This window comes from Salvelinus fontinalis, chromosome 23, assembly GCF_029448725.1.
Source record: "Salvelinus fontinalis isolate EN_2023a chromosome 23, ASM2944872v1, whole genome shotgun sequence".
In the NCBI taxonomy this organism is placed as follows: domain Eukaryota; kingdom Metazoa; phylum Chordata; class Actinopteri; order Salmoniformes; family Salmonidae; genus Salvelinus; species Salvelinus fontinalis.
In genome coordinates this window covers 28,359,384-28,386,674 of record NC_074687.1, presented here as the reverse complement: position 1 = coordinate 28,386,674, position 27,291 = coordinate 28,359,384, and the positions used below count along the sequence as shown (strand labels likewise).

The 27,291-nt window shown below is 40.1% G+C and overlaps 2 protein-coding genes across 4 annotated transcripts in view; one reads left to right on the top strand and one right to left on the bottom strand.

Moving 5' to 3' along the window:
* Positions 1–3,745, bottom strand: part of LOC129821081 (unconventional myosin-Ib-like) — a 150,175-nt gene extending 146,430 nt beyond the window's left edge. Inside the window, exon 1 of the mRNA XM_055878349.1 lies at positions 3,555–3,745. The gene's annotated coding sequence lies outside the window, so the exon portion shown is untranslated. The remainder of the gene's footprint in view (positions 1–3,554) is intronic.
* Positions 2,559–27,291, top strand: LOC129821082 (GDP-fucose protein O-fucosyltransferase 2-like). Of its 3 annotated transcripts, none has more exons than XM_055878356.1 (9): positions 2,559–2,654; positions 11,597–11,847; positions 18,365–18,509; positions 18,862–18,972; positions 19,209–19,275; positions 21,116–21,241; positions 21,459–21,639; positions 22,323–22,446; positions 23,490–27,291. In XM_055878356.1, coding segments are annotated over exons 1-9 (1,161 nt in total). In that variant the 5' UTR covers positions 2,559–2,652; the 3' UTR covers positions 23,644–27,291. The 3 variants fall into 3 exon arrangements, with proteins under 3 accessions (XP_055734331.1, XP_055734330.1, XP_055734329.1); XM_055878355.1 differs by lacking the exon at positions 2,559–2,654 and adding an exon at positions 8,153–8,313; XM_055878354.1 differs by lacking the exon at positions 2,559–2,654 and adding an exon at positions 8,761–8,988.

The window sequence follows — 27,291 nt, the reverse complement described above, 5'->3', positions numbered from 1 at the left end:
ATACACGGAAGTATATTTTTTTAAACCTGCATATTTAGTTAAAAGAAATTCATGTTAGCAGGCAATATTAAACTAGGGAAATTGTGTCACTTCTCTTGCATTTATTGCACGCAGAGTCAGGGTATATCCAACAGTTTGGGCCGCCTGGCTCGTTGCAAACTAATTTGCCAGAATTTTACGTAATTATGAAATAACATTGAAGGTTGTGCCATGTAACAGCAATATTTAGACTTATGGATGCCATCTGTTAGATAAAATATGGAACGGTCCCGTATTTCACTGAAAGAATAAATGTTTTGTTTTCAAAATGATAGGTCATTAATATGGTCAAATCCAGAAACTAAGGCTCGTATTTGTGTGTTATTATATTATAATTAAGTCTATGATTTGATAGAGCAGTCTGAGCGGTGGTAGGCAGTAAGCATTCATTCAAACAGCACTTTAATGCGTTTGCCAGCAGCTTTTAGCAATGCTTGAATCACAGCGCTGTTAATGACTTCAAGCCTATCAACTCCCGAGATTAGGCTGGCAATACTAAAGTACCTATTAGAACGTCCAATAATCAAAGGTATATGAAATACAAATAGTAGAGAGAGAAATAGTCAACGCGTCATAATTCCTATAATAACTACAACCTAAAACTTGGGAATATTGAAGACTCGTGTTAAAAGGAACCACCAGCTGTCATATGTTCTCATGTTCTGAGCAAGGAACTTAAAAGTTAGCTTTTTTACATGGCACATATTGCACGTTTACTTTCTTCTCCAGCACTTTGTTTTTGCATTATTCAAACCAAATTGAACGTTTCATTATTTATTTGAGATTAAATTGATTTTATTGCTGTATTATATTAAGTTAAAATAAAAGTTTTCATTGTTCATTCAGTATTCTTGTAATTGTCATTACTACAAATATATATATATTTTTATTTATATTTTTATTTATATATATATAAATTGGCTGATTAATCGTCATCGGCTTTTTTTGTTCCTCAAATAAATCGGTATCGCCGTTGAAAAATCATAATTGGTCGACCGCTAATTACAGCTAGCATATTGTTTACACTAAATACATAAAATATTTTTTTTTATCAAAAGTTCTACCACAAATGAAAGAAATTATAGCCTGTTTGGAAATGACTGACAATTAAATTATGCTCTACACAAGTAAAATTTACCTAGATTTTTCTTCAACTTCTGGACATAACATCTGGAACAACTGTCCACTGCAGCCATGTGCTTCAGTGTCACAATATGTTTCCATGGTAACTAAATTAACATTCTCTTGAAAAAAAAATATTAATGAGGAATTTGTCCTCAGTGGTGGAAATGACACCACTCCCAAAGGACAGGTATATTTTGTGTAAAAAAAATAATATATAAAAGGGCATACTCGTAATAAATATTGATAGATTTTATTTAATTGACTCTTTCTGTAGTACATAACATTATATAATGTGTAATTATTGTTTTCTCATAGAAAAACATAGAAGCTTAAAAGTCTATGTCAAGGACAAGGGCAAAAAAGTGAAAATGAGGTATAAAATGCATCTGAAAAGTAGCTAAAATATTTGATAGAGAGGTGTTTAAAAAAGTATGGGGTGATTCCAGTGTGAACTTAACATACAAATATTTCTATTTGTTTTATTTTTTATAAAATACTCAAAATTGACCCGAGGACATGGAAGTGCCCATAGTTGCAGAATCACCCAGCTAGCAATTTACCATGGCTCATTGCAACCACAAGGTCCTTTTGACGTTGCACTCGCGTAACAGGGGTTCAGCCTGCCACACAGTTTCCTCATGGATTGCAATGTAATCGGCCATAATCGACATCCAAAAAGGCTGATAACCGATTGTTATGGAAACTTGAAATCAGCCCTAATTATAAAATCTGTCGACCTCTAGTTGTTATGACAGTGTGCATTTGGATGTCAATTTACTTTTGGTCTTTTGGCAGTAAAAAGCTGAGTCGGTGATAGTAAATATCCTTCATCTTATCATGTCTATAATATATACAGGACCTTTATAACAGTCACCTGGGATCAACTACTTCATCAGAACCAGTATCTTTCATAGCAGAACTTCAAACATACAGTAGCTACTGATATTCAAGGATAGAAACTAGAACCATTGTGTGGACTTTCCCTTACTGTTGTTAGGCAACTTGTGACACAGAAGACCCTATGCCATAAACATAAAAAGTTGAGTCCTGAAACAAAGCAGCGCACAATTCTCCTTTATATGAAGGAAGCACAGCGACAACATATTGGGTTAGTCAGGTCCCAGACAAAAACACAGACAGCATGAGACCCAGACCATGGTTGCAACTGAAGCTTCATTAAAAATGCAGACCTAACCCAATTCTGGTTTATGTTTTTTGGGCCCTTGCTTTCTGCAAAGCATTAGTTTTCCATGCTCCAAAATGTCAAGTTCCTATAGAGTGCAAGCCTGGCCCTGGATCCAAAGGGAATTCCAGCAGGAGGAAAAGCAGAGAGACTTCCCAGAGATTCTCCTGTCTTGTTTCTCAGAGAACAACAGGGGCTTTTTAGGTTTTAAAGTAGATGGTGTGTAGGCTAGTAAGACATTTCAATCTCCATTACAAATCTGTGTGTGAGTGCATTTCATTCCGGGATATTTCAAAGGAGATGCAATGTAAGTACATTATTCTGGCGTGAAATCCCATTCTTATGCATAGTGGACTGAAGTGTGGAGCAGTGCAAGGGCAGAAACATTGATAGCCTAGTCTAGTGAGTGCATGAAATCTCCGAAAATACATCTGCTTTGTTTTTAGAGTTGCTGTTATTTTTTTCCACCCTTGTCCTAACAATTTTCAATTTATGTACCGCTATCTTAGTGTTGTGTTCTGTTCGAGCGTACTGACCACAGATGTTCGAAATCACTAGAGTGCATTCTTAATTAACAATACAAAATCGACCCAGATTTGGACAAGGTGAGAAGAGTAACAAAAGTAGACCCATCCGCTCCCGGTAGTAGCCTTCTCTTTTCCCCTCACACGAAAAAGTACAAGAGCTCTAGAATGGTCGAAACGATTCTGAGTGAAAAGTACAAAACCATCACACATACAAGCTACACGTAGCATATTCAAAGACAAACAAAGGCAAGGATGCTTGAAACATTTAAGGGGATAGTTTAACGCTAAATAAAGACTTCGTGGCATTGAAATTTCACAAGTAATACAAATCAGCAAAAAAATATATATATATATATGCTAGTGCTATTTGAAGATCTTGAACATAAAAGCTCATGAGACTGGTGGCATTGGTGTAGGCTAAAGAACGAACGGGTTGAATGGCCATGTAACGTTATATGAATGGGCAAATAGCCTAATGATTAGACACATTTTGGAAAGGAGAATTCTAACTATACAAAAAATGTCAGATTATGCAACCAACGCTGAATTGTCAATTACAAAGTAACACCAACAAGTGATAGGCGTGCAAAAAGTTGCAAACAGTGTCTAGGCTAGAACTTCTTGTGTTAGGCTACTCAAGACAGTGTGGAAAATGTTGAGAATAAAACTATTCTACTTACCTCCAAATTGGAAATGTTGTCCCCTAAATACACTCTGGAGGACAATGTAGAATCCCGGAGATATCGCTTCAGATGAAAAAAGTTTCCTCTATCCCTGAATTCTGCATGCGTCTCTCATCCGGCTATGAGGACTTCCACTGGAGCACTAACCGATAGGGACTACGGGCATAGGGAGTGGCTAACTGCACACGTGCTGCAACGCGCCATTCAATCACCTTAGGTGAGATTTTAAGAGAGAAAAAAAATTGCCTAAACTCTTCAAAACGGGGTCTGCATCATCATAACTATCATAACTCATTGCCAGGATGAGATGAAGGCATTTGACAGTGCAATACCGCCCTCTTGTGACAAAACAAACAAACAAAAACTGTGGGGAGCCGAAATTGGGTAGCGCGTCATCAGTTCCTCTTATGTTAGTCATTGCAAAATTTAGAGAGCCATTTATAATTTATCAGTGTCCAGATCAACTAGCCCATTACAGCTAACGTTTTTTTATTTCGATTGTTTAGCCCATAGATATATATATTTTTTTTAAATGTCAGATCTATACACATTAGACATGGCAAAATGTATAGAATTGCAAGATGTGCTTTAAAACGGCAAAATGTTCTTTGCACCCCATTACAAAATCTGTAGGAATGCAGAAAATAAGCTTAAACCTGCAAAAATCTCTCCAGCAACAGGAGGGGTGAGAACAGTTTGTGTCATGAACAGTGCTTGTGCCGATAGAAATAGAGGTGGGAGGTGCAGGATGTTCCCCAATGCTGAAAGAGGGGCACCTAGTTTAAAAGTTTGGGAACCCCTGCTCTAATCTCACATTGGTGGAATTGCAATAAGCAAACTCCAATTATGTAATGATGCACCTATTCTATTCCATTCTATACTATGCTCCAAAATATTGATAGGGACAGTTAGCCTACTCTAGTTCAAATCAAATCAAAGTTTATTTGTCACGTGTGCCGAATAATAGAGTTGACGTACAGCTATTTGGTCTCTCATCCAGGGTTTTAACCAAAACCAGCCGTGCTTAGCTTTCATATTTGTCACTGACGATAAGCAATGTGCTATGTTGAGAATGATTATTAAGAAACCTCTTCATAACTAAATATATTCACTGTTGCTATTGAAGTCATTCCAAAGAGTAGGTTTAACAGAGCAAATCAAATCAAAGTGTATTTGTCACATGCGCCGAATACAACAGTGACATGCTTACTTACAAGTCCTAACCAACAGTGCAATTTTTAAGCGAGGCTTAACAGTAGCGAGGCTATATACAGGTGGTACCGGTACAGAGCCAATGTGTGGGGGCACAGGTTAGTCGGGCTAATTGACATAATATGTACATGTAGGTATAGTTAAAGTGACTATGCATAGATGATAAATGGCAGGACACAATGCAAATAGTCCGGGTAGCCATTTGATTACCTGTTCAGGAGTCTTATGGCTTGGGGGTAAAATCTGTTGAGAAGCCTTTTGGTCATAGATTTGGCGCTCCGGTACCGCTTGTCATGTGGTAGCAGAGAGAACAGTCTATGACTAGTGTGGCTGGGGTCTTTGACAACTTTTAGGTCCCTCCTCTGACCGCCTGGTGTAGAGGTCCTGGAATGCAGGCAGCTTGGCCCCAGTGATGTACTGGGCCGTACGCACTACCCTCTGTAATGCCTTGCGGCCAGAGGCCGAGCAGTTGCCGTACCAGGCAGTGATGCAACCAGTCAGGATGCTCTCGATGTTGCAGCTGTAGAACCTTTTGAGGATCTGAAGACCCATGCCAAATCTTTTCAGTCTTCTGAGAGGGAATAGGTTTTGTTGTGTCCTCTTCACAACTGTCTTGGTGTGTTTGGACCATGTTAGTTTGTTGATGATGTGAACACCAAGGAATTTGAAGCTCTCAACCTGCTCCACTACAGCCCTGTTGATGAGAATGGAGGTGTGCTCGGTCCTCCTTTTCCTATAGTCCACAATCATCTCCTTTGTCTTGATTACGTTGAGGGATAGGTTGTTATTCTGGCACCGGTCAGGTCAGGTCTTCGACCAACTCCATATAGGCTGTCTCGTCGTTGTCGGTGATCAGGCCTAACACTGTAGTGTCGTCTGCAAACTTAATGATGGTGTTGGAGTTGTGTCTGGCCATGCAGTCGTGGGGGAACAAGGAGTAAAGGAGGGGACTGAGCACGCACCCCTGAGGGGCTCCGGTGTTCAGGATCAGCGTGGCAGATGAGTTGCTACCTACCCTCACCACCTAGGGGCGTCCCGTCAGGAAGTCCAGGATCCAGTTGCAGAGGGATGTGTTTAGTCCCAGGATCTTTAGCTTAGTGATGAGTTTTGAGGGCACTATGGTGTTGAACGCTGAGCTGTAATCAATGAGTACCATTCTCACGTAGGTGTTCCTATTGTCCAGGTGGGAAAGGGCAGTGTGGAGTGCAATAGAGATTGCATCATCTGTGGAGCTGTTTAAGCGGTTTGCAAATTGGAGTGCATCTAGGGTCACTGGGATAATGGTGTTAATGTGAGCCATTTTTTTTTATTTATTTATTTATTTAACCTTTATTTAACCAGGTAGGCAAATTGAGAACACGTTCTCATTTACAATTGCGACCTGGCCAAGATAAAGCAAAGCAGTTCGACACATACAACAACACATAGTTACACATGGAGTAAAAACAAACATATAGTCAATAATACAGTGAAAAAGATAAAAAAATAAGTCTATATACAATGTGAGCAAGTGAGGTGAGATAAGGGAGGTGAAGGCAAACAGATATATGTATAAATAAATAAAAATATAAAAAGGCCATGGAGGCGAAGTGAGTACAACACAGCAAGTAAAATAAAAACTAAAAAAAAAAAAAAAACACTGGAATGGTTGGTTTGCATTGGAAGAAAGTGCAAAGTAGAGACAGAAATAATGGGGTGCAAAGGAGCAAAATAAATTAATAAATAAATACAGTAGGTAAAGAGGTAGTTGTTTGGGCTAAATTGTAGATGGGTTATGTACAGGTGCAGTAATCTATGAGCTGCTCTGACAGCTGGTGCTTAAAGCTAGTGAGGGAGATAGGTGTTTCCAGTTTCAGAGATTTTTTTACCAGACTTTCAGAGCAATTCATGGCTATGGACGTGAGTGCTACTGTAGTCATTTAGGCAGGTTACCTTAGTGCTCTTGGGCACAGGCAACATGCTTGAAGCATGTTGGTATTACAGACTCAATCAGGGACATGTTGAAAATGTCAGTGAAGACACCTGCCAGTTAGTCAGCACATGCCCGGAGCACACGTCCTGGTAATCCGTCTAGCCCAGCGACCTTGTGAATGTTGACCTGTTTAAAGGTCTTCCTCACATCGGCTACGTAGAGCATGATCACACAGTCATCCGGAACAGCTGATGCTCTCATGCATGCCTCAGTGTTGCTTGCCTCGAAGCGAGCATAGAAGTGATTTAGCTCGACTGGTAGGCTCGTGTCACTGGGCAGCTCGCGGCTGTGCTTCCCTTTGTAGTCTGTAATAGTTGGCAGGCCCTGCCACATCCGACGAGCGTTGGAGCTGGGGTAGTACAATTTGATCTTAGTCCTGTATTGGCGCTTTGCCTGTTTGATGGTTTGTCGGAGGGCATAGCAGGATTTCTTATAAGCCTCCGGGTTAGAGTCCCACACCTTGAAAGTGGCAGTGGTACCCTTTAGCTCAGTGCGAATGTTGCCTGCAATCCATGGCTTCTGGTTGGGGTATGTACGTACAGTCACTGTGGGGAAAATGTCCTCGATGCACTTATTGATAAAGCCAGTGACTGATGTGTAGGATCTATTATATTCTATCAAAATATCAAGTGTGACAGTTACTCTAGCTGAAAGTAACATTTATAGGATCTAATGCTTTTATATTCTACTATCTTTCTATTATATTCATTATAAGCCATATTATACCAAAATATCAATTGAGTGATATGGAATGTTTCTGGAATGGGACTTTTTAAATTGTATTCCAATCTTACTGTCGGTGCACATAATGTAAACTTATAGAAGGAAAATTAGGAAGAATATAATTGAGCAGCCTTAAAAATCTACCCCCTTCTCACACGCATACGTTGGCATGTGATACCAAAGATTTGTATAACTAACCCAAGATAGACCACTGCCTGTCGTTTCCAACATTATCAAATGAATCACAGTGGGCAGGACAAGCAAGGAGGCGGACAGAGCCAAGCAAGAGCGAGCGAGATCCTATTGGCCTGTTCTAGCAAATTTTTGCATATTCCCGTTAGGGAATGCCTACTCTGTGAAGTGCGCGTGTGCAATAACTCAATCGGGGCTTGCACTCCTTTTGAACAACGCAATTTTTAAAAACTTTGGCAAAAGTTAAAGTCTACAAAACGTTGATCACTCTGTTCGTAAAAGACTGCAGTTTCTGGAATATAAAACTGTATTGAGATCAAATGTTTCGTTGATGAAAAAATGTGCAGAATGTCGGCCAAAATCCATCTCGCTCCGTCTTTTCCCACTGCCGGTCACTGGGCTTCCTCTCATCACCATATTTGGTGGAGAGTGGAAACGCCTACCGGATGCTTCAGATGTATACATCAGGATCATTCTTCGATCTGTAGTGATACTTATGGGTGCGTTCGTAAATTCACTCTGACGAACTGACGAATTAATGTACTAACACTCAACACCCATTGAATATGGCCCGTGTCAGTAAAGCGTAAATCCATTGTTGAGAGCAGCAGTTATAGTCACCAACGCCCTGGATAACATGAAAACAGCTCTGCTAGGGTGAGTAAACTAGTCAGTGAGGTGTTCTATTATTTGTGTCTGGAAGTAGCTAGCAAGCTTCGGGGCTTGACAGCTGTTGTGAGGTCAGAACGCTCGGATCAACCATACTCCACCGCCAGAGCGTCCAGTGTGCGCTCTGAACGCTCCGATAACGAAAGGCTCTGAATTTACGAACGGACAATCTGACAACGCTCTGAATTTTCGACAATTTGACAACGCTTTGAGCGTCATCCAGAGTGAATTTACGAACAGATCCTGTAACGCATTCAGATACTGGGTGCGTTCGTAAATTCGCTCTGGCTATTTACTACTATTTCAGAGCACTCTTGTCTGAGTGTGTCAATGCGCAGAATAACTGATACGAACAACCAGAGCGCAGATTTACTTACACACCCACTGTTAACAAATTGTTATACAAATCAAAGCAGTTGCTATGTAACCACAGACGCTTCACCCTCCCGGAAGTGCGTTGCTTAAATAAAAAATGGCGGACCACAGATTTAGCGGAGGTTTCAATTCGCCGGTGTTGTGGCTTTTTTCTGTGCACTCTTTAATCAAATTGTGTTTGTCTTTTCTCGCGTTGAGCGCTGTAGTCGTCGAAGGTCAAACTGAAGATACATTCCGAGCAGGAAATACCGTTTTTTCACCGTCCGTTGCAGCAGCACGGGATCTGCGGTAGGGGGTGCAGGCTAAACACAATGGCCTACCTTTGCTGTAGTTTGTATTTCAATATTGTATTAGGGGCGCATATAATATGTTATTTGCTTCTAGAGCAGTCATTTTAGTTTTTAAAAATGTGCTCAAGACGTGGGATACATAATGTAATCAGAAATCATTCTATAAACTGAGAATAAATCAAATCTGCCTGGTTATATTTCTTTGCTGTTTGTTCCATGTTTTGTGCTGCTGCCATACTGTTGTCTCAGGTCTCTCTTTATGTAGTGTTGTGGTGTCTCTCTTGCCGTGATGTGTGTTTTGTCGAATATTTTTATTTTTAATCCCAGCCTCCGTCCCCGCAGGAGGCCTTTTGGTAGGCTGTCATTGTAAATAATAATTTGTTTTAAACTGTCTTGCCTAGTTAAAAGTTAAATACAAATAAAACATATCAAACCTGTATGGCAGGCACAACACTAACACAAAATGTTCAAATGTAGACTACAGTTGACCGCCGATGAGTGAACATCACCTGGGTATCTGGGAGGTATAGCTCACTGCGGTCAAGTGAGCAGACACTCGCAAAGCCATCCGCTCTTCCGTTTTCGTGTGAAATTGTGCGCAAATATACAACACTTTACGGTGTCGCGTGTTTTCTGGTGGGGAAACTGAGTCTGGTGCACTGTCATGTACATATAGATGATAGCTACAAATCATTCTAAGCAAATAGTTTGAAGCACACTTATTCAATCTTCCATAATCAAAATTATACCACATCGTTTATTTCATTTTTGCGCATTATCAAAAATGACTTTGATATCACGGGTAGAGTGAGGCTGCAGTAGCGTAATTGTCAATTGTTAAACCAAGTGTTTACAGTCATGACATACAAACACACACACACACATCTTCACAGCAAGTGAGCTTGTTTTTTTAGTAGGTCATTAATCCAGTGTGATGACCATTGCTATTATGCCAGCTTAAAATATGTGTTAAAATATTTGGTTATTCTATATTTTCAGTGAACTTTGAGGTAACATAATTACATTTTTACACAGTAAAACTTTTTCTCACGTTTGACACTAGTACATTACTAATCCATTGTCATTAACATTGCAAAGCATAACATGCCCATATTATGACAGCTACAATGCCATCTAAGATGGTTGAAATCGTGAAACATGCATCAGAAGACAAAACCATGGTGTGCCGTCTTTTCAAGAAATCGTGTCAGCCATACCTGCCCACAATATACATATACGTGCTTCTACACCTGCATTGCTTGCTGTTTGGGGTTTTAGGCTGGGTATCTGTACAGCACTTTAACATATCAGTTGATGTAAGAAGGGCTATATAAATACATTTGATTTGATTTGACATAAAGACGGACATAAAAGAAGAAATCATAGGCCTACCAGATCGCACACTACAGAACAGTATAGCGTCAGTAAACAACATTTGTTGAAATCGCAGAAAGATATTGCAGACTAGCCCTCAGACTGAAAAAACTACAAATACTAACACATGGGTGTTTTAGAGTGATATATTTATGGAGAGGTTAACTGACATTGGGGCGCCTGATTAACTTAATGTTTTGGATGGACAACCTGGGTTGGTAGCAAGGTGAGCTATCTTATTTATTGCAGTTGAACACTTGTTTAAAATATATATATATTTTTTTTACTATCTATCTCCTTTGAAACATCTTGTTTATTACTTGTTACTTTACTACTTGTTGTACTTTATATAACTTTAAAGGAAAAAATATCCTTCAAATGTGGATGTAAATACTGGTGTTAGGGTAGATTGGGGGAACATCCCCTTAAGGAAAATGTCTATTCTCAGAGAAAAACAAGTTTGTTAAGATTTACAGATGTGAAAAATGGCAACATTTTTTAAAAGGGAAATAAGTGTACAGATGTGACAAAATGTTTACCATCCAATTTTACTGTCTTAAAATTATAATTAATCAAAGTTCACTCCAATATAAAGTAAACTAGACTTTTTCCAGTGTTGAAGCTGGCATAATGTGGGCATGTTATGCGTTGCAATATTACTGACAATGGATTACTAATGTATTAGTGGCAGACATGTTACAAAATGTTTACCATCCATTTTAACTGTATTAAAATGTAATTATAATCCATCAAATGTCACTGTAATTTAAAGTAAACTAGTGTTTTTCTTATCTTGTAGCTGTCATCATATGGGCATGTTATGCTTTGAATGTTAAAGACAATGGATTAGTGATGTACTAGTGGCAGACATGAGAAAATGTTTACCATCCAATTTTATGGTGAACTAATGTTACCTCAAAATTCACTGTAATAAAGAATAACCAGTTATATTAACCTATATTTTAAGCTGGCATAATATGGGCATTGTATCAAAATAATTGTTGATAAGGCGCTTGTCTCTATCTGTGCATGACAGTGCATCCTATTCAGTTTCCCTACCAGAAAACACATGACACCGTAAAGTGTTATGTATTCAGGCACACAAATTGGCTCACTTGACCGCAGTGTCTAGCTCCAACAGAACTCATGTTTATGAGGCTGCCAGCCAGGCGCATAGCTTAACAGAACACAATGAAACGTATAATACTATTTCTATATTTTTATGCTGCCAGGTACCTGCTTTACGACATCAACCCCCCAGAGGGTTTCAACCTGCGTCGGGACGTGTACATTCGCATGGCATCCCTGGTGAAGACCCTGAGGAGACACAGTGACTGGGTGCTGGTGCTGCCCCCCTGGGGACGTCTTTACCACTGGCAGAGCCCAGACATCCACCAGATCAGGATCCCCTGGGGAGAGTTCTTCAGCCTCACCAGCCTGCAGGGCAACGTGCCTGTCATAGAGTACGAGGAGTTTATAGCTGGTGAGTTCAGCAGTCTCATACCCTTTCCACACTACTGAACTGACCTGATTCGAACTGAGCTGGGCCTCGTTTCCCAGAGCCTTCGTAGCATTGAGATTATCGTTAGAACCATCTTACCATGTGTCTTTAGTGGCCGATGTGTTTCCCGAGCCTTCGTTAGTAACGTGACTACAAAGTTGACTACAAATACAATGTTGCCAAAGTATTTGCAATTGTTACAAACAAGTGAAGGATAAAATGTTTCAAATTAAATTTGAGATGACTGCCTTAAAAAATACATAGGCTGCAGTGCCTTCAGAAAGTATTCACACCCCTTGAATTTTTTCAGATTTTGTTATGTTACAAAGTGGGTTTAACCCTTGACATAATCAAAAAAAAAAGGTCCTATGTAGCCCTTCCGCATCTGCGGTGAAAGGTGACAGAGCTAGAGTGATGTTTGTTAGACCATGAGACATCCCAAAAATTGGTCTTCTCACGAAACCGTCTGAACGGTTTGGCCTACAAGCCACTCTATGGCAGGGTGAGACTCTCACGAACACAATTGTTTTGTGAGAAGACCAATTTTTGGGATGACTCAGGGTCACAGGACTCAGCCAGGCCCAGCCAATCAAAGTTAGTTTTCTCCCACAAAATGGCTTTATTACAGACATAAATACTCCTCAACACCCCCCCCCCCCCCCCCCTCTTTCAGACGATCCCTCAGGTGAATTAGCTGTATGTAGAGGTACTGTGCTGGCGTGGTTACACATGGTCTGCGGTTGTGAGGCCATTTGGATGTACTGCCAAATGCTCTAAAATTACGTTGGAGGCGGATTATGGTAGAGAAACATGAAATTATCTGGCAACAGCTCTGTTGGACATTCCTGCAGTCAGCATGCCAATTGCCTGCTCCCTCAAAACTTGAGACATCAGTGGCATTGTGTTGTGTGATCCAACTGCACATTTTAGAGTGGCCTTTTATTGTCCCCAGCACAAGGTGCACCTGTGTAATGATCATGCTGTTTAATTATCGTATTGATATGCCACACCTGTCTGGTGGATGGATTATCTTGGTAAAGGAGAAATGATCACTAACAGGGTTGTAAACAAATTTGTGCATATCATTTGAGAGAAATATGCTTTTTGTGAGTATGGAACATTTCTGGGATTTCAGCTCATGAAAAATGGTACCAACATGTTGGGTTTATATTTTTGTTCAGTACACATGTCGGTTGTTTTGCTCTAGGACGCCCACAAGTCTCAAAGACTTGTATGAATGTCCCCTGTACCAGTATTCGGAAAGTATTCAGATCCCTTCCCTTTTTCCACATTTTGTTACGTTACAGCCTTATTCTAAAATAGTTTTTTTTTTTAAGAAGTTCTCATCAGTCTATCCACAATACTCCATAATTACAAAGTGAAACAGGTTTTTAACAATGACAGTGCATATCAGAGCAAAAACCAACCCATGAGGTCGAAGGAATTGTCTGTAGAGCACAGAGACAGGATTGTGTTGAGGCACAGATCTGGGGAAGAGTACCAAAACGTTTCAGCAGCATTGAAGGTCCCCAAAAACACAGTGGCCCCCATCATTCCTAAATGGAAGAAGTTTGGAACCACCAAGACTCTTCCCAGAGGTGGTCGGCCGGCCAAACTGAGCAATCACGGGAGAAGGGTCTTGGTCAGGTACGTGACCAAGAGCCTGATGGTCACTCAGACAGAGCTCCAGAGTTCCTCTCTCAGGCCTTTTATGGTAGAGTGGCCAGACGGAAGCCCCTCCTCAGTAAAAGGCACATGACAGCCCGCTTGGAGTTTGCCAAAAGGCACCAAAAGGACTTTCAGACCATGAGAAACAAGATTCTCTGGTCTGATGAAACCAAGATTGAACTCTTTGGCCTGAATGCCAAGTGTCACATTTGGAGGAAACCTGGCACCATCCCTACGGTGACGCATGGTGGTGGCAGCATCATGCTCTGGGGATGTGTTTCAGCTGCAGAGACTGGGAGACTAGTCAGGATCAAGGGATCGAGATGCTTGATGAAAACCTGCTCCAGAGTGCTCGGAATTCAGATTGGGGCAAAGGTTTACCTTCCAACAGGACAACAACCCTAAGCACACCGCCAGGACAACATAGGAGTGGCTTCGGGACAAGTCTCTGAATATCCTTGAGTGGCCCAGCCAGAATCCGGACTTGAACCCGATCGAACATCTCTGGAGAAACCTGATAATAGCTGTGCAGCGACACTCCCCATCCAGAACTTGAGAGCATCTGCAGTGAACAATGGGAGAAACCCCCCAAATACAGGTTTGCCAAGCTTTTTAGTGTCATAACCAAGAAGACACCAGGCTGTAATCGTTGCCAAAGGTGCTTCATTAATGTACTGAATAAAGGATCTGAATACTTATGTTAATGTAATATTTCAGTTTTTGTTTTTAATACATTTGCTAAAGTTTCTAAAAAACGTTTTTTGCTTTGTCATTATGGGGTAATGTGTGTAGATTGAGTTTTTTTTCTATCCATTTATAATAAGGCTGTAACGTAACAAAATGTGGGGGAAATGAAGGGGTCTGAAAACTTTCAGAATGCACTGTATATGGAGATAGTTTAGTGCCTAAAATAAATGGGAAAATATATGTAAAGAAAAATACAAATAGTTTCCTGATCCTTCTTATATCTCTCGTTAAATGTATTCCATTTTCCTCTTTTTCTGACACCTTGAAATATCTTTAATTGTCATTTTTTTGTCAAGGATATTTACAAAATACTCTAATGTCAAAGTGGAAGAAAAATTCTAACATTAAAACACAATTATATGTCGATTAGATAAGTATTCAACCCCCTGAGTCAATACATGTTAGTACATGTCACTTTTGGCAACGATTACAGCTATGAGTCTTTCTGGGTAAGTCTCTAAGAACTTAGCACACCTGGATTGTACAATATTTGTCCATTATTCTTTAAAAAATGCATTCATGTTCTGTCAAGTTGGTTGTTGGTCATTGCTCGACACCCATTTTCAAATCTTGCCATAGATTTTCAAGCCGATTTAAGTTAAAACTGTAACTAGGCCACTCAGCAACATTCAATTTCGTCTTGGTAAGCAACTTTGGCCTTGTGTTTTTGGTAATTGTCCTGCGGAAAGGTTAATTTGTCTCCCAGTGTCTGGAAGCAGACTGATGTTTTCCTCTAGGATTTTGCCGGTGCTTAGCTCTATTCCTAAAAAAAACAGATGACAAGCATACCCAGCCACCACAATGCTTGAAAATATGAAGAGTGGTACTCAGTGATGTGTTGGATTTTCCCCAAACAAAATGCTTTTTATTCAGGACAAAAAGGCTATTTCTTTGTCAGATTTTTTTCAGTTCTACTTTAGTGCCTTATTACAAACAGAATGCATGTTTAGGAATATTTTATTCTGTACAGGCTTCCTTCTTTTCACTCTGTCATTTAGGTTAGTATTGTGGAGTAACTGCAGTGTTGTTGATCCATCCTCAGTTATCTCTTATCACAGCCATTAAAATCTAACTGTTTTAATATCCCCATTGGCTTCATGGTAAAATCTCTGAGCGGTTTCCTTCCTCTGTGGCAACTGAGTTAGGAAGGATGCCTGTATCTTTGTAGTGACTGGGTGTATTGATACACCATCCAAAGTGTAATTAATAACTGCACCATGCTCAAAGGGATATTCAGTGTATGCTTTTTATACCCATTTACTAATAGGTGCTCTTCTTTGCGACCCGTTAGAAAATCTCCCTGGTCTTCGTGGTTGAATCTGTGCTTGAAACTCACTGCTCGACTGAGGGACCTTAAAGATAATTGTGTGTGTGTGTGGGGTACATACATTGGTAGAGTAATTAAAATATCATGTTAAACACTATTGCACACAGAGTCCGTTCAACTTATCATGTGACATGTAAGGAAAATGTTTACTCCTGAGCTTATTCACGCTGTAACACAACAAAATGTGGAAAATGTCAAGGCGTGTTAACTTTCTGAAGGCACTGTACATGGGCTTATGTATGTTATTTCAATCATGTTAAATCAATTGAATTACAGTGCCTTGCAAAAGTATTCACCCCCTTGGCGTTTTTCCTATTTTGTTGCATTACAACCTGTCATTTAAATTCTTTTTATTTGGATTTCATGTAATGGGCATACACAAAATAGTCCAAATTGGTGAAGTGAAATCATTTTAAACGGAAAATTGGTGCGTGCATATGTATTCACCCCCTTTGCTGTGAAGCCACTAAATAAGATCTGGTGCAACTAATTACCTTAAGAAGTCACATAATTAATCAAATAAAGTTCACCTGTGTGCAATCTAAGTGTCACATGATCTGTCACATGATCTCAGTATATATACACCTGTTCTGAAAGGCCCCAGAGTCTGCAACACCACTTAACAAGGGGCACCACCAAGCAAGCGGCACCATGAAGACCAAGGAGCTCTCCAAACAGGTCAGGAACAAAGTTGTGGAGAAGTACAGATCAGGTTTGGGTTATAAAAAATATATCAGAAACTTTCAACATCCCACGGAGCACCATTAAATCCATTATTTAAAAATGGAAAGATTATGGCACCACAACAAACCTGCCAAGAGGGGGCCGCCCACCAAAACTCACGGACCAGGCAAGGAGGGTATAACGTTCGTCGTTATGAGAAACAGAGGAGGACCAAAATGCAGCGTGATGATTATCCATTTTATTGAACACGAATAATTTCACAAATACAACAAAACACGAGAACGAAACGAAACAGTCCTGAACAGTGAAAAATACAAAAACACAGGAGCAATCACTGACAACCCACAATGACAAACAGGCTACCTAAATATGGCTCCCAATCAGAGACAACGGCTGACACCTGCCTCTGATTGAGAATCATATCAGGCCAAACACATAGAAACAGACAAACTAGACATACAACATAGAATGCCCACTCACATCACACCCTGACCAAACATAACATAGAAACATACAAAGCAAACTATGGTCAGGGCGTGACAGAGGGCCTTAATCAGAGAGGCATCAAAGAGACCAAAGATAACCCTGAAGGAGCTGCAAAGCTCCACATCGGAGATTGGAGTATCTGTCTATAGGACCACTTTAAGCCGTACACTCCACAGAGCTGGGCTTTACGGAAGAATGGCCAGGGGAAAAAGCCATTGCTTAAAGAAACAAATAAGCAAACACGTTTGGTGTTCACCAAAAGGAATGTGGGAGACTCCCCAAACATATGGAAGAAGGTTCTCTGGTCAGCTGAGACTAAAATGTAGCTTTTTGGCCATCAAGGAAAATGCTATGTCTGGCACAAACCCAATATCTCTCATCACCCTGAGAACATCATCCCCACAGTGAAGCATGGTGGTGGCAGCATCATGCTGTGGGATGTTTTTCATCAGCAAGGACTGGGAAACCGGTCAGAATTGAAAGAATGATGGATGGCGCTAAATACAGAGAAATTCTTGAGGGAAACCTGTTTCAGTCTTCCAGAGATTTGAGACTGGGACGGATGTTCACCTTCCAGCAGGACAATGACCCTAAGCATACTGCTAAAGCAACACTCAAGTGGTTTGAGGGGAAGCATTTATTTGTCTTGGAATGGCCTAGTCAAAGCCCAGACCTCAATCCAATTGAGAATCTGTGGTATGACTGAAAGATTGCTGGACATCAGCAGGAACCCATCCAACTTGAAGGAGATGGAGCAGTTTTGCCTTGAAGAATGGGCAAAAATTCCAGTGGCGAGATGTGCCAAGCTTATAGAGACATATCCCAAGAGACTTGCAGCTGTATTTGCTGCATAAGTTGGCTCTACAAAGTATTGACTTGGGGGGATAATAGTTATGCATGTTCAAGTTTTCAGGTTTTTTGTCATATTTCTTGTTTGTTTCACAAAAATAAATATTTAGCATCTTCAAAGTGGTAGGCACGTTGTATAAATCAAATGATACAAACCCCCCAAAAAATATATTTTAATTCCAGGTTGTAAGGCATCAAAATAGGAAAAATGCCAAGGGGATGAATACTTTCGCAAGGCACTGTATATTTTGCGACTAGGCTGCTGTCTGTAATTTTTGTTTCATGATATGTGACAACATGTGCGCAATGATGTGCCCAATCTGTGATTTAGTGCACTATTTAGTGCTCGTAAATAACGATGCATCTGGTATGATCATCGTAATGCTTAAGTTACATCGCAGCTGGAAACGAGTCCCTGTACTGGGCTAGCCTGGTTTTGTATCGACGATAGTTGCTGGGATCGTGCTGGAAAGACCAATGTAAAAGAAAAATATCAGAGTACCGTTCTGGTCACCCCTCAGACATTTGAGTAAATGTCCATGTTTTTGTGGTTGGTTGACTTTCCCTGACATCTGGCTAATTTCAATTTTTTTTCCTCTGTTAAGGATTGTTCCATAGGTATAATTAATGCATAATGATACATGGTTATAAAGGCTTATACATGCTTATAAGAAGATATAAAACATTATACCTTCAGGCTTAAAGTAACATGTTATATTTCCATGTTTTTGGCTCCAGAGTCTGGAGGCCCATTTATTGACCAGGTCCTGGTGCTACAGAACTACGCTGAAGGGTGGACTGATGGGAAATGGGAGGAGAAAGTGGACCAGCGACCCTGCGTTGAACGGTTATTGTACTCCAAAGACAAACAGGGTTATTACAGGTACAGTAATCACCAGGTTCAGAGATGGATAGGAACATAATAGACTCAACACAATACATTCCAAAGATGCATAGGACTACTGCATGTGGACACTAACAATGAGTTTGGCATCTGTGCTTACCTACCTTTATGTCTCGCAAAGTTGAATTATCAAAGGTAAATACTTGTTTCAGCTATTAAAATGTGTTTTATGGCAGTGGAACGAGCTGTAGTAGTAGTAGTAGTAGTATAGTGGGTGTAGTGAGTATGACTTATATTCATATAAATAATATTGTCATGTTCGTTGTGAGCAGTTTTCCCTAATTTGAAAGCATGTCTCACCTCTTTCTTCTCTTCCCTCTCCCGCTGTTAGAGGATGGTTTTGGGGCTATGAGGAAACCAGGGGTGTGAACGTCACTTGTCTGTCAGCTCAGGGCCACGCCTCCATCCTGGCACCACTCCTGCAGAACAACATCACATCAACGTGAGTCAATAAATGTGTGTTTGGATAAGATAGATACAATTATTGAATCCTAATCTTCTTGTCCAAGGATGTGATATAATTATACCACTATTACAGGTTTAATGTGGACTTCCTATTTAAACAAAAAGTAATATTCTAGAGTTGGCAGCATAGTCTTTATTGGACTTGTTGTATGTACTGTATGAGATGTGGACATGTGTTCACTGATGGAGCTCTTTCCTTTCATATCCCCGCAGTTCTGTGATGTTGGACAAAGCAGAGACTGTCCTCCATGATCACTACGCAGGAAAGGACTACTGGGATGTAAGTCTGATGTCATGTTGTAAAGAATGTATCTATGTCTGGTAATGGTTGACAGCCTACAATCATACAGTTGAAATCGGAAGTTTACATACAATTAGGTTGGAGTCATTAAAACTCGTTTTTCATCCACTCCACACATTTCTTGTTAACAAACTATAGTTTTGGCAAGTCGGTTAGGACATCTACTTTGTGCATGACATAAGTCATTTTCCAACAATTGTTTACAGACAGATTCTTTCACTTATAATTCACTCTACCACAATTCCAGTGGGTCAGACGTAAACATACACTAAGTTGACTGTGTCTTTAAACAGCTTGGAAAATTCCAGAAGATTATGTCATGGCTTTAGAAGCTTCTGATAGGCTAATTGACATCATTTGAGTCAATTGGAGGCGTACCTGTGGATGTATTTCAAGGCCTACCTTTAAACTCAGTGCCTCTTTGCTTGACATCATGGGAAAATCAAAAGAAATCAGCCAAGACCTCAGAAAAAAATTGTAGACCTCCACGAGTCTGGTTCATCCTTGGGAGCAATTTCTAAACACCTGAAGGTACCACGTTCATCTGTACAAACAATAGTACGTAAGTATAAACAGCATAGGACCACGCAGCCGTCATACCGCTCAGGAAGGAGACGCGTTCTGTCTCCTAGAGATGAACGTACTTTGGTGCGAAAAGTGGAAATCAATCCCAGAACAACAGCAAAGGACCTTGTGAAGATGCTGGAGGAAACGGGTACAAAAGTATCTATTTCCACAGTAAAACGAGTCCTATATCGACATAACCTGAAAGGCTGCTCAGCAATGAAGAAGCCACTGCTCCAAAACCGCCATAAAAAAAGCCATACAGTTTGCAACTGCACATGGGGACAAAGATCATACTTTTTGGAGAAATGTCCTCTGGTCAATGAAACAAAAATGGAACTGTTTGGCCATAATGACCATCGTTTTGTTAGGAGGAAAAAGGGGGAGGCTTGTAAGCCAATGAACACCATCCCAACTGTGAAGCACGGGGGTGGCAGCATGTTGTGGGGGTGCTTTGCTGCAAGAGGGACTGGTGCACTTCATAAAATAGATGGCATCATGAGGTAGAAAAATTATGTGGATATACTGAAGCAGCATCTCAAGACTTCTGCCAGGAAGTTAAAGCTTGGTCGCAAATGGGTCTTCCAAATGGACAATGACCCCAAGCATACTTCCAAAATTGTAGCAAAATGGCTTAAGGACAACAAAGTCAAGGTATTGGAGTGTCCTTTACAAAGCCCTGACCTCAATCCCATGGAAAATGTGTGGGCAGAACTGAAAAAGCGTGGGCGAGCATGGAGGCCTACAAACCTGACTCAGTTACACCAGCTCTGTCAGGATGGATGGGCCAAAATGCACCCAACTTATTGTGGGAAGCTTGTGGAAGGCTGCCTGAAACGTTTGACCCAAGTTAAACAATTGAAAGGCAATGCTACCAAATACTAATTGAGTGTATGTAAACTTCTGACCCACTGGGATTGTGATGATAGAAATTAAAGCTGAAATAAGTAATTCTCTCTACTATTATTCTGACATTTCTCTGTCTTAAAATAAAGTGATCCTAACTGACCTAAGACAGGGAATTTTTACTAGGATTAAATGTCAGGAATTGTGAAACTGAGTTTAAATGTATTTGGCTAAGGTGTATGTAAACTACCGGCTTCAACTGTATATTGTAATTAATTATAGGTCATATTTCATAGAACTCTGGTAACACTGGATAGTTACTTTAATGCAGAGTAGTGAATAGTTCCATCCTGATTTGTTTAACACTCCTCCATTTTGCCTAAGTCTTTTTGTGTCTTCTCCTCTGTAGACTCGCCGCAGTATGGTCTTTGCCAAACACCTGCGTCTCCTAGGGGACGAATTCCGTGCAAAGTACCTGAACTCCACAGACGAGCAGGACCAGACCGTATACAACGAGGACTGGACTCGCATTAAGGTTTTCAGACCTTTTCACATACATACACGCCTTGCACATTTAAATGATATGTATTTATTTATCCACATTGATTACTTGTTGCACTAGCAACATGTACTGTGAGGAAAATGGGGAGGAAATGTCTTAAGCTAAGAATAGTTCTGTTTTGCTATTGGTGGGTAATTTTAATTGGGCATGAGTGGTTTGACGTGTTATTAATTTCTGTGTGTAAACTCAGAATAAGCTGGGTTCTGCCAGAGGGGGGCCGTACCTGGGTGTCCACCTGAGAAGGAAGGATTTTATCTGGGGTCACAGAGAGGATGTGCCCAGCCTCAAAGGAGCTGTCAAGAAGATCAGGAACCTCATGAAGAAAAACAAACTAGACAGAGTCTTTGTTGCCACTGACGCAGATGAGGAAGGTACAGTTGTACTTTGGTGCCATTGATTTGATGTTGAATGTAAAATAAATAAATTGAAAATAAAGCCATTCATATTTGCAGCACTAAGAAAATAACAAAATAATTGTGTTAGGAATTAGAATTTCAGTTGACTTTTGAAATGGAACTGACCCCAACCGTATAACCCAGTAGAGGCTTGGCAGGTTTATGCTGTCTTTAGCCTACTCCACAGAGAGTCTGTTGGTTATACAATGACATTAAGGATGGTCTTTTTCGTCAGCTCTCCAGAAAAAAATTATAATTTTAACGGACTAGATGAAAATAATAAATTGTGTGAAATTTTGTCAGGTAACAATAATGTAAATGCATGTGCCAAAGCCTGCCACCTTATCCCCCAACGGGGACGTTTCTTTATAAATGCCTAATTGTTCTTTTTTCTACTGTACTTTGTTTTTTGATTATGCTTACATGCGTATGATATAATGCATTATACAGTAGATAACGCCTGTACCATGTTTGACTATGATTGTTTTTTAGTGTCTCAACTAATTTTGAGTTGTTGTTTTTGTATTATTGTGTCATCGTGGGGTGGCACTTCAATACACTTTTCTAATCTAATCTCTAGATCTAGACAATAGGGCCAGTCAGAGTATGGCTCTAAGGCCCAGTGTGTTCCTGATGAGGCGTCTGTCTGTCTTGTGCAGAGCTGGAGGAGTTGAAGAAGATATTACCAGAGATTACACGCTTTGAGCCCACCTGGGAGGACCTGGAACTACTCAAGGACGGGGGCGTGGCTATCATCGACCAATGGATCTGCGCACATGCCAGGTACAGCTCTCCTCACAATGAATGCTTTTATGTTCCACCATTCAGTTGAAAGAAAGGGTTGCACAATGTGTGCAGACTGAGGGTGGGGAGCTGTGACAAGTACACATGATGCAGACATTCTTGTACTTTTCTTTTGTTGAAGTGCACACGAGCATACTGTAGTTAAACAGCTTTTGTTACCCTCACATTCTGTAGGCTACAGTAGGATAGTGGGCCATGTGATACCACTTACAGTATTGTAATTATTTTATTAGCCTGTAAGTGTCCTTTAAGATCATATTTTTATAAAATGTCTGTAAAGGGAATTCGATTGTCAGAGCAGTGTAAAAATAGGCCGAAACAATTCCTTAAAACATTTTCGAGGTTTGCTTTACATCATCATTACTCGACATCAAAATGTTTAAATGTAATAAGCCACCCATGATAGTGGGATAAACAGTATCATTTAAATACTCTTGAAGGAGTAAAGTAAGATCATTGAAGTTTTTGTATCCCATTTTAAATGTGAGATGGCAGATCTAGGTATTCATGATAATACTCTGTACTTCAAACAAACTGTATATATATTGTACTCTATGTTGTCCAAGATTCTGCTGTTAAATTAAGTCAATATTTTCCACTGAACTAATGGATCATATGGTACAATAGTTGTCTTTGTCACCTGTGTACGTCAGACCCACATATGGACCTGAAAGCCATTGTCCCTTATAATCACATGTTCTGAGGGTGCATTCCAATCACGTTAGTTTCTGGATCACTCCACTAGAAATCTATTACAGTACTGGAGTGGTAAACCCATCATTGTACTTCTACTGCACCTTAGAATATTTGCCCTGAATTTAAATCTATATTATTAGCCTGTTGTATTTTGTATTGTATGAGGTGATGAGGAATGTGAAGTCTATTGTATACTGTATTTCGTGTGTTGAAGACTTTCTATTGATTTGATACTTGTAAAATTGACTTGTCTTTCTTAATTGCCCCTGGGGGATAGATAAAGTTGCATTGAATTGAATTCCCACTATCGCCCTCCCATTTCCCAGGTATTTTATCGGAACATCTGTGTCGACCTTCTCTTTCCGGATCCACGAGGAGAGAGAGATTCTGGGATTCGACCCCCAAACTACCTACAACCGCTTCTGTGGGGACAGTGAGAAGGAGTGTGAACAGCCCACACACTGGAAAATAGTTTACTGATGCAATGACGTGACACCCCTCTCAACAGCTCTCAAAGAACATGCCAATTGCAGTGTTAAAGTGGAGCTTTGTTATTTTTATATATACAGTTGAAGTCGGAAGTTTACATATACTTAGGTTGGAGTCATTAAAACTAATTTTTCAACCACTCCACAAATTTCTTGTTAACAAACTATAGTTTTGGCAAGTCGGTTAGGACATCTACTTTGTGCATGGCACAACACATTTTTCCAACAATTGTTTACAGACAGATTATTTCACTGTATCACAATTCCAATGGGTCAGAAGTTTACATACACTAAATTGACTGTGCCTTTATACAGCTTGGAAAATTACAGAAAGTGATGTCATGGCTTTAGAAGCTTCTGATAGGCTAATTGACATTATTTGAGTCAATTGGAGGTGTACCTTTGGATGTACTTCAGGGCCTACCTTCAAACTCAGTGCCTCTTTGCTTGACATTGTGGGAAAATCAAAAGAAATAAGCCAAGTCCTGAGAAAAACATTTTTGGACTTCCACAAGTCTGATTCATCCTTGGGAGCAATTTCCAAATGCCTGAAAGTACCACATTCATCTGTACAAGCAATAGTACGCAAGTATAAACACCATGGGACCACGCAGCTGTCATACCGCGTCAAGAAGGAGAAGCATTCTATCTCCTAGAGATGAACTTACTTTGGTGCGAAAAATGCAAATCAATCCCAAAACAACAGCAAAGGACCCTGTGAAGAAGCTGGAGGAAACAGGTACAAATGATCTATATCCACAGTAAAACAAGTCCTATATCGACATAACCTGAAAGGCCGCTCAGCAAGGAAGAAGCCACTGCTCCAAAACCGCCATAAAAAAGCCAGACTATGGTTTGCAACTGCACATGGGGACAAAGATCGTACTTTTTGGAGAAATGTCCTCTGGTCAATGAAAAAAAAAATAGAACTGTTTGGCCATAATGACCATCGTTATGTTTGGAGGAAAAAGTGGGTGGCTTGCAAGCCAATGTACACCATCCCAACCGTGAAGCACGGGGGTGTGGATATATTGTGGATATATTGAAGCAACATCTCAAGACATCAGTCAGGAAGTTAAATCTTGGTCGCAAATGGCTCTTCCAAATGGACAATGACCCCCAAGCATTCTTCCAAAGTTGTGGCAAAATGGCTTAAGGACAACAAAGTCAAGGTATTGGAGTGTCCATCACAAAGCCCTGACCTCAATCCTATTGAAAATGTGTGGGCAGAACTGAAAAAGCACGTGTGAGCAAGGATGCCTACAAACCTGACTCAGTTACACCAGCTCTGTCAGGAGGAGTGGGCCAAAATTCACCCAACTTATTGTGGGAAGCTTGTGGAAGGCTCCCTGACACGTTTGACCCAAGTTAAACAATTGAAAGGCAATGCTACCAAATACTAATTGAGTATGACCCACTGGGAATGTGATGAAAGAAATAAAAGCTGAAGTAAATCATTCTCTCTATTATTATTCTGACATTTCACTTTCTTAAAATAAAGTGGTGATCCTAACTGACCTAAGACAAGGAATGTTTACTAGGATTAAATATCAGGAATTGTGAAAAACTGAGTTTAAATGTATTTGGCTAAGGTGTATGTAAACTTCCGACTTCAACTGGGTATATATATACAATATATGTTCTAATGTTTTTTTTTGTGTCATGTTTTTATTGTTTTGAGAATTGTGCAAACTGTGAATAGACAAAAAGCTTCAAATACGTTTTAAAGATCAGATGTTTTATAGGTCAGATGATTTCAAGGTCACCACTTTATTTTCACTTGTTTGTACTCATGTCTGCTAACTTTACATATATAAACCATTGTTTTATCAATCATGATGGCATCACCTAGTATGTGTGAAAATGATGATCAGATTTGGCTGCAAAGAATGGTATACAGTTCCTTTCAGAAAGTATTCAGACCCCTTGACTTTTTCCACATTTTGTTACGTTAAAGCCTTATTCAAAAATGTATTAAATAAAAAAATCCTCAGCAATCTACACACAATAGCCCATAATAACAAATCGAAAACAGGTTTTTAGATTTTGGGGCAAATTTATAAAATAAAAAAACAGATACCTTATTTACATAAGTATTCAGACCCTTTGCTGTGAGACTCAAAATTGAGCTCGGGTGCATCCTGTTTCCATTGATCATCCTTGAGATGTTTCTACAACTTGATTGGAGTCCATATGTGGTCAATTCAATTTATTGGACACACCTGTCTATATAAGGTCCCACAGTTGAAAGTGCATGTCAAAGCAAAAACCAAGCCATGAGAGCTCAGAGACAGGATTGTGTCGAGGCACCGATCTGCTACAAAACATTTTTGTAGCACTGAAGGTCCCCAAGAACACAGTGGCCTCCATCAATCTTAAATAGAAGAAGTTTGGTCGCCTGGCCAAACTGAGCAATCGGGGGAGAAGGGCCTTGGTCAGGGAGGTGACCAAGAACCCACTGGTCACTCTGATAGAGCTTCAGAGTTCCTCTGTGGAGATGCGAGAACCTTCCAGAAGAACAACCATCTCTGCAGCATTCCACCAATCAGGCCTTTTATGGTAGAGTGGCTAGACGGAAGCCACTCCTCAGTAAAAGGCACTTGATAAAAACCTGCTCCAGAGTGCTCAGGACCTCAGACTGGGGCGAAGGTTCACCTTCCAACAAGACAGCGACCCTAAGCACACAGCCAAGACAACGCAGGATTGGCTTTGAGTCAAGTCTCTGAATGTCCTTGAGTGTCCCAGCCAGAGCCCGGACTTAAACCCGATCGAACATCTCTAGAGAGACCTGAAAATATCTGTGCAACAAAGCTCCCCATCCAACCTGACAGAGCTTGAGAGAAATTCTATAAACTGCTTTTGCTTTGTCATTATGGGGTATTGTGTGTAGATTGATGAGGTGAAAGAACTATTTAATCAATTTTAGAATCAGGCTGTAACGTACAAATATGTGGGAAAAGTCAAAGGGTCTGAATACTTTCAGGGGAATTATTTGTTGGGGTAACATGAATTGAAAGAGCAGTGTCTTCTTTCATTAACTTCTGCCAATTCAAAGTCTATTTGGTTGTGCATCTTCCTTATTATGCTGTACCACATTTTGGTGAGCTTGAGAAACCTTTTTTCTTTTCTTTTCTTTTCCTTTGTGTGTAGCCTATGATAGAAACTTTGCTGCTTGGTTGACAATGCAGTTTTCCAACAGAGAGAAGCAGATATGTGGCTAAATATAGTATGTTGATGTGCCATTTTTGTTCCACTTGACCTGTTAAAAGGTAAGTTCAAAGCGGCATAGTGAGCATGGATTAATGTTTGAAACCCCACATATTATCTATATTTTATATGATCAGATATCAACATAACTCTGACAAAGATTACAATTACAGACTACATATACTGTATAAAAATGTAATGACAATGTTGTGACATTTTTGTATTTTTCAGCTTGTATGACTGTCATTTGGGAAAGGATTTCATTTTAAACTATTTTCAAGACTCTAAATCAGAGCTCATACCGCATTTTCGCTGATTACATAATCCCTTTTCTTTCCTTTTTCTTACAACAAAAGGACTGAGACTGACACAAAGCTATCACCTGTCAAGATGTTCAAAGGTGACCGCCATTAAAGAGACTATTTTCAAAGAA

Excerpts from the sequence above, each read along its gene's own strand:
- LOC129821082 (XM_055878354.1), top strand. The coding sequence starts at position 8,798 with ATGGCGGACCACAGATTTAGCGGAGGTTTCAATTCGCCGGTGTTGTGG. Across the intron at positions 19,276-21,115 it reads CAGGAAAGGACTACTGGGAT|ACTCGCCGCAGTATGGTCTT; the intron begins GTAAGTCTGATG and ends TCTCCTCTGTAG. Across the intron at positions 21,242-21,458 it reads AGGACTGGACTCGCATTAAG|AATAAGCTGGGTTCTGCCAG; the intron begins GTTTTCAGACCT and ends GTGTAAACTCAG.